A 7,959-nucleotide genomic window follows, 5' to 3' on the forward strand; every position below is an offset into this window, starting at 1 on the left:
AAGTTAGCTGCTAGTCTAGCAAGAACTTGCACAGTGTGATGATCGGAAACGGACACACCACGCTGATCACTTCCTTGAGATCAGAGGACTCTAATGCTGCAAGGCCTCACACAGGAGGTGGGTTTAAAGCTCCTCCTCTCCATCAAAGATGACATCTCTTCACAAGGGACATGGCCCTTCAGGCTCCTAGCAGCTAAACAAGGAGGGTTTTTAGGCATGAACCCTTCAAGCCCCTCTGGAAGCAGAGCTGTTAGCCTTCATAACTGGGAACTTGTTTGCAAAGGACAAGAACTGGGAAAGAAATCTAATTTATATGTAAATGGGTGGATGCAAATGACTTTGTGAGCTGCCCTTTAACCCTTTGCGTGGGTGAGGGTTATTTTTAGCTTTAATGATGAAGAGCAGCTCTGTGCTGTGTGTTTCAGAGCAGCAAGGCAGAGCTGAGAGCTCCCAGCCCCAGCAGTTATCCAGGGGCAACACAAAACCCTGTGGAGTGGGGAAGGGTCCAGTATTCCCATTACATAGCACCTCCCTCCCTTATTTATCTGCTGGCTGCCTGAGGGGGAGTGTGTGAAAAGGAGAGAGGAGGACAGGCAAGCTGGTAGCTAAGCCTGCCCTAGGTGCAGGCTTCCAAATGAAGGAGGCTGCAGTTGGATCCCTGCAAATTGCAGTACAAAATGCTTTCCAAAGGCTGGGAGAGGCTGCCTGAGAGACCAATAAATCCAAGGCCCTAACAGAGGCAGACACAGGTGTCTGAGGAGCTCCGGCTGTGTTGCATCCAGCCCCATACTGGGATTTTGTCACCACATCTCACACTTACACTGCTTGCTCCTCCAGCTCCCCACCAATGCGCTGGGACATGTTCTTCAGCACCCCGATGCTGCCAGAGACCAGCTCCAACTGCTCATCTTGCTGCTCCACAATCAGCTGGGGCCAAAGAGAAGAGAAACTGCAATTACAGGTCTGCTGCCTCCTGCAGCTGGGTTGGAGACAGCTGATCCGGTGGACAGGCACTTGTTGCCATGGCCAACATCAGCTGTGAGGCCTGAACTCAGACCTAAGCCACTAGGAATGAGGACTGCATTCCTAAGGAATGCTGGAGAGGCGACAGCCACAGGGAAAGCCTCTGTGGCATGGCATCCCCACACCACAGCATGCTGCAGCCTCCTGATATCCCTGGAAATCTAGCCTTCAGCTCAGCCATGCTGCTGAAGTGACTCTGGGAAGCCACAGGGGCTGGTGATCAAAACCTTAGCAGGGTAAGCAGGTATGGCAGTGGGCACCTGGGAGCCACACTGATGCTGTGCCTGGGAAATGCAACCTGGAATATGCTGCAGCTAACAAGGGGTTAATGGGAGTAAAACACTGTGGCAGCTTCTACAGCTAAAAATAGCAAGCCTGGCTCGGAATGTACCAGAGGAATAAGTCTGCTGATGTTTTAAGTCATTTTCAGGCCGCAGTCAAGCTAAGGATTAGATTTACCCTAGTTACCTATTTCTGAATCTTTATCTTCCTTGAGTCACTAGGTAAAAGGCGCCTGGAAGCCAGGGCAGCATCACAGGTCAGGAGCTTTAGCAGAGTTTGCCACCTCCGAGGCACTGCCTGTGTAAGGCCTGTGTTTGGGAGAGCTGCTGCACACAGGTCTGTGCCAGGAAAACTCCCCCAGCAGCTGGGAAGTGCCACGCTGGGGGTTCTCCCACAGCCCTCACACAGGCTTTCTCACTAATCTCACGGTGACAAAGGCAGGAAAAGGAAGCAAGCACGTGCTCCTGCTCCCAGCCTGTCCTGATGGAGATGCACACAAACAACAGCAATCATTTTTTTTAAGCAGGGGAAGTTGCATAAGAGAAACGGGCTCTTTTCCACTTGCAACTCTTCCAAGGATTTCAGCAATCCTTGTAGTACTGAAGCTTAATGTGCTACATCTTCCAGATCACACTGTTTGCCTTCTGAACAGAGCAGAAACCTCATGCCTCAAGGGTTAAAAACTCAGCACCAAGATGTGTGCTGTACAGGAAATGCACACAGAGATACACGCTGCAAGCAAAGCAGAGTGCTGTCAGGCTCCTGGATCCAGACCAGCCATGGACTGGAATTTTTTTGGCTCCCACAGCCCATACTTCATCCCCCCAGCACCCACTTGGCAGGCAAAACTGTACAGTCCACATGGTGCCAGCTGCCTTACCTGTTGTTGAGCTTGCTGCTCCTCGATGAAGTGTGAATTTGCTAATTGCAGGTCCCGGTCCAGACGGCTGTATTTGTCAGGTCCAGAGCTCCAACTCTGGCTCCCACTGTCTCCCAGGAGTGCCTAAACAGATGCAGAGAGCCCTTAGCAACACCCTTGTGTCTGCTCACAGCCCCTCTACAGGGTGTAGTGACAAGGCAGACATGGCAATACTCCTGTACACACACACACACACACACAGAGCATCCCTTTCCTCCTGCTGCCTTTCAGCCAGAGTGCTGTTGCAGAATAAACCAATACAATGCCAAGATAGCAGCCTGGGGAGTCTCTGCAGCCTGGGATTGCAGATATGCCTCTCCAGCAGCAGGCGAGCTGGAGCATGGCTGACAGTCAGTGTGTGCAGGAGGTCTGCACAGCACAAAGGACTAACCAAGGCCTGCTCAAGAGGCAACACTGTGTGCTAGGACATGTGAGCTGGGAAGTGTCTGGATATATTGTGTTACAGATGTATAGCTCGAACTGAACACTGAGCTACTAATGACAGAAGCTTAAGAGGGTCTGGATAAAGTACTTACCCAGTTGAGTTGGGAGCAAAATAGTGCAACATATAACCACAGCAGTGCTGTGGCTCAGGCTGCCTGTCCCTCCAGCGTGCTGCTCAGCTGTCAGCATACAAGGTTACACTTGCTACCTGCCCCACAACCTGAACAGAGAAGCTTGTGCAAAGCCAGCAGGGACGTGACTTTCCAGCCCAGTACATCTGGTTCCTGGAAGGGGAATAACATGAGGGACAGATGCTGGAGACGTGGCCCATAGGTGAAGAGCTGCAGTACTAAGGATGGGCTAGGGAGCTCTGCCCACCAGCGTGGAGGCAAGGCTGACTCATAACAACTGTCCCACAGCTCCTGGTCCCTGGCAGAAGGGGGAGAGCTGAGTGTGAAGAACAGTGAGACAGTGACCAGGCTGCTCTGTCAAGCTGAAAACAAGATGGTCTCTACAGTTCATCTGCCTTGTAAGGTTCAAGGAGAGGTGAGGAAAGCTGACAGACTGACCACGCAGGAAGCCAGCAGGACATCTGGCTTTGTCTGCTCCCGAGACACTGAGCAAGCTCCTCGTTCCCTCCAGTTTGTGGCAAGCACAGCTACTGTTTATTTAATGTGGTGCACTAGTTTTGCTGCAATGAAAGGTCTCTGCCAGCCTTAGCTGTGAGGGTCAAGTTGCTAGCCAGCCCTTCAGACACAGAGCCCAGCACAAGCCTCACGGCCTGGAGGGAAGGTGAGGGGCTGGGAAGGGAGAGGAAGGCGGAAAGGGGAAGTCAGTTTCCCTGACCAGATGTCGTGGTGTGAGCTGGGCCATATGGTCTCCTGCAGCTAGCAGGAACCTCGTGCAAAGGAAAAGGAGCAAATCACAGAGGAAGCTACAGACTTGTCTGAGCAGGGTGTCAGGGCCTTTGCTGCTTCAAGTGTTTGCCAAGCACATCAGTTAACACTGTCATAAGCTCAGCAATCAGCTCTGTGCTTCTCAGTGGCTTGTTGCAGTTTGTTGTTTTTGCCACGAGTGGTAAGGCTGATGCAGAACAGACAAGTTAAGTGCACGAAGCACACACCAACTTTTACTGAGGTGGCCCTGGAAGCCAGATCTCCTTACAGCCTCCCTGTCAGCCAGGGAGGAGCACAAGCTGCATCTATTTCTATTCCTTAGGTTACAAGTGCACACAACCCGAGACTCCTTGAGCTCCTTCCACCTTCTTACACGGCTATTACAAGAGGCAGCTGTGTGAAAGGATATTGCACCATCTTGGCTCCTAAATCCAGCAGAGCGCAGGATTACATTCACTGACATGGATTCTGAGCCGGTTCCCCCCGAGGAGGAGGGAGATTTCCCTTTCCACAGGATGATGCAACGCTGACAGTTGTACACAAGCAGATCTGAAGACAGAGACAGATGGCGAGTGCTGACTTACTGTTTTGAGAGACAGGCTTGGAAGAGAGTGGCAGCAACGTGCCTGTGAGAACCAGCTCTCTCAGGTCAGCCAAACAGACACAGCTCAGAGACACAGCTTGGCTGCAGCACGCAAGCCCCCTCCCAGAACAAAGGTTTGCAAGGGGATGAAGTACAGACAGGATATATATTGTAACAGATATATATGTTGCCAGTTTCTGGTTCTCACCTGCCTGTTTTTCCTTTCAGCCAGTGCCTGCACGGAGGAGTTTGACATCTGATCCTTCATATCCTGTTTGTTCAACAAAAGAAGCAGCATGTGAGCATGGGATTTGAGGTGATAGGGTGCTACAGGATGTCTATACCCAGCAAGGCTCCTTTAGGGGGAATGAGGGAAGGGAGATTTTCTTGGAAAACATACAGTTTTGAAGAGTATGGAAGCACATCACAGAAAGTTTCCTTGCACTTCATTGTTTAACTAATACTAAAATCAATGGCAATGAGGTATTTTGAAAATGCTCATTATTTACTACTCATCTTGCTCCAATACAACCAGAAACACTTTGCTTTGCATAATATTAAACTAATGTTCCCATTGATAGAGTGTAACAAAGAGTCATGTTTGTCAAGGCCTTGGATGCCTGTAAGTCCCCGTGCTTCATTCCCAGTTATCTGGTTTTATACTGCATGGGATGATGTAGATTTCCTGACCTGTGGACACCCTCTCTGACTGTGCCTACATTTTCTCCTATCCATTAATTTTGCTGTGGAGTTCCTGCAGAAGGTCACCAACCACAAGACACTCCCCATCACAAGGCAACGTAGCCTAGTTTTCATGTATTAGCAAGTAGATCTGGCAGAGACTGATCCACCAGCACAGCTCTGATGTCACCAGAACATTCAGGTGTGTTTTACTGTTCAGAGATGTGCAACACATCACTGAAGAGCACCAGATTCCACTCGGTTACTTCTCACTGGCTAATGCAGGGGCTGCTGTACACCAGGAATTCCCCCATCGAAGCTAGAAATCAGCTGCATAACACCACTAACACATTTAACAGTAAGAGACACTGCTCCAAAAGCCATTAGCCAGCAGTTTTCTGCCAGGAGAAGAGGACCATAGAGCAGGCTTGCCTGATCCTGCCTGTCTGGGAGTGGACTCCACTGAGGGCTAGGCAGAGAGCACATGCCTGCTACCTGGGGCCAGCATGGTTTTGGGATCAGTTCCCAGGCAGCAAACCTTAGGAACTTCATCCAGACTGCAGGTAGAGTACCAAGCCTGCTGCCAGCCCCAGCAATGCATTCTGCAGAGCAGAATCATGAGAGACAGCAGAAACTAAGCTATACTCAGTGTAGCTACTAATACAGAGAAAATTTCCTAACTAGCAGCTTGTTACCAGACAGGGAAGCTTTTGGGAAGTCATTTCTTCTCTATTTACTGCCAGCAAGTTGTTAAAAACCCCTTTTTGTTTTTGAAGTGTCAGCTTAAACTAGAAAAACATCTTCCTTGAGTTAAAAATAAATCTAGTGGTTGTTTGGGCCACTTTGCAGGGGTAGGAAGTTGAAGTCACCACGTCAACAACACCAGGTTTCAACCATCTGTCTGTGTTCAAAGTGGACTCCCTGGGTTTGAAAACTTCTGCTACAAATGGTCAGGACGGTTGCAATTTCCTTCAACTCTGAAGGGAGGGAGGCTCCAGCCTTCCCTGCATTGCAGAGGAATTTCTACTCATCCTCCTCACTTACTACAGGTTCCCAGGCTTGCTCTTGCAAGAGAGAGGTGTGAAGACTTCAAGGGGCAGCAGCAGAAAAGGAGGGAATGCCATGGGGCACCTGCACCTCCAAACCCATCTGGGCAGCAGGGGGAAGACAAGCCTGGGCCAGAGCAGGTTTGTTCTCTGCTCTCCAGTTCAGCACGGAATGGACACAACCTTTCCTCTTTTCTGCCACCTGATCACCCCCTTGCCTTCCCCAGGGTCGGATCCCAAGCCCACACTCCTTACCCTGACCACCTGCCGTGTGCTGGTGATGAAGGCTTTCCGGATACCCAGTTCCGTGGCATCGAGGTTGAATTTCCTTGGGTTTGCCTCAACAATACGTGGGCACCGAGTCAAGGAGTTCTTGGAAGGGGTGTTGAGTACATGGATACACAAAGCCTGAGGTCAGCCAAGTGGTCCCTGTGCTGTGCCTGTTCCCTAAATTTCATTAGCAAAGTAGAGAACACTGGAGGAAAACCAGACATGGCAGGAATGTACTGTGCAGTACATGCACCAGTGAGAGGTTTCTCCCTTCCGTGTTTGTGTTTGGTTTTGTGATGCTGTGCAGGCTTTCAGGAGTCCTCAGATGAACACAAGGGAAAACGATTATTTCTGGAAGGCAGCCTAGAGCATGACTGACTCTGCAGAAATCCAGGTTCATACAACACAATGGGCTCTCTAGAACAAAGCATCTTAGAATATACCTTGTAAAAAGGGGAACGAAAAGGCAAAAAGGAAAATCCTTTTGCTGAACACGTTTGCCTTAATTTCCCATTTGCAGTTTAAGAACGTAAAATTCATTGCCAAATAGTCCTGATTTCTGCAAAGAGTGGCAAGCACTGGTACTTGGGTATTTAGTACAACTTGGGAACTGCACGCCCCTACCTCCAAAGGGCCACAGAAAGGATATTAATGGTTTCATCCAAGTCTTCCAGGTCCCACTCGATGCTCCGCAGGTTGTTCCTGAGTTCATTAGTGGTCCAGTCGATTTCTTCTCTTGTGGCGATGGAGGGATCCTGCAAGAGCTCTGTCCACCTCTGGAAGAGCCCCTGGGCAGTGTTCACAGCCTTCTGCACCTCCCTGCAGCCGGGGGGAGCGAGGGGAAGCCAAGAGATTGTCATGGGTTGCTCTGCAGCAGTGACACTGGGACAGCCCCTTGTCTAGCCCAGCAGGGAAGCCACAGAACATCTTTCCTTCAAACAACTTCTAGTTTATTTTGTAAAATAAGGATTTTCCCTACCTGCTGGACAATCCTGTCTCTTGCTGCAGCACAAAGTGCTGAGCAACAACAACTCACAGCTCAGTTACTAATGAAGGGACCTATTTTTTCCAGGGAAGCTGCTGCTAAGTGTCACACAGGCAAGCCAGGGCAGAGGGGCTGAACAAGGCAGCTCTTGGGCAATCCATGTTTTGCATTCCTCTGGACAGCTAAGGCCCTTGACTGCCCATGTAAGATCCCCCAAGGGCACGGGGAGTTACAGGAGCTGTCCCCACACCACAGCCAGGCAGACTGTTGAGTGCAGCACAGTTTATTTTAATTCAGCATTTAAAAAAATACACAGCTCTCCTACACTGGCTTAGGGAACACAAGTTTTTTCTGCTGCTCTAAGCTCTTTGGGAGATGAGTGCATTCACAGCAGGGGAAGAGAGGCTTTGCTGACAGCACTGAACGCTACTCTGCTGGTTTGGGGCAAGTGGGTCTGTAAATTTGGGTCACGGCCCGTCAGGATGGTTATCTGTACTTAAAATTTCTCTGGACCCAAGTTGTGAACAGCTCCCCCAGGTTCACAGGGAGTTGGGATGAAGAATGAAGATGGGATCAGACTGTGCTGGTATGAAAAGTGGCCACCATGAGCTTGCCCATGTCAAATGCAGGTGTTCAACCCCAGTGAAGGGAAGCAGGTTATCAGCAGGGGAAGCCCACTGAGCCCTCACCCTGCAGGAGTGCCAGGACTCTGTGTTTCACCAGGGCCTGAAGTACCCAAAGTGCTGTCTAAGCAGCACTCTCAGCACCCTGACATGTCCCTCCTCTCCTCGCACGCCTACAACTCTGAGTATGCCACATACAGTGCCCTC

At 50.2% G+C, this 7,959-nt stretch overlaps 1 protein-coding gene across 1 annotated transcript in view; it reads right to left on the bottom strand.

Moving 5' to 3' along the window:
- Positions 1–6,963, bottom strand: part of STX6 (syntaxin 6) — a gene marked incomplete at its 5' end in the record, with an annotated part of 9,721 nt that extends 2,758 nt beyond the window's left edge. Inside the window, 5 exons of the mRNA XM_009069308.1 lie at positions 821–927; positions 2,186–2,308; positions 4,356–4,418; positions 6,130–6,224; positions 6,794–6,963. Of these exons, the coding sequence (XP_009067556.1) occupies positions 821–927; positions 2,186–2,308; positions 4,356–4,418; positions 6,130–6,224; positions 6,794–6,963 (558 nt within the window). The remainder of the gene's footprint in view (positions 1–820; positions 928–2,185; positions 2,309–4,355; positions 4,419–6,129; positions 6,225–6,793) is intronic.
- Between the last annotated feature and the right edge of the window lie 996 nt (positions 6,964–7,959).

This window comes from Acanthisitta chloris, unplaced genomic scaffold (genome assembly GCF_000695815.1).
Source record: "Acanthisitta chloris isolate BGI_N310 unplaced genomic scaffold, ASM69581v1 scaffold27692, whole genome shotgun sequence".
Lineage (NCBI taxonomy): Eukaryota > Metazoa > Chordata > Aves > Passeriformes > Acanthisittidae > Acanthisitta > Acanthisitta chloris.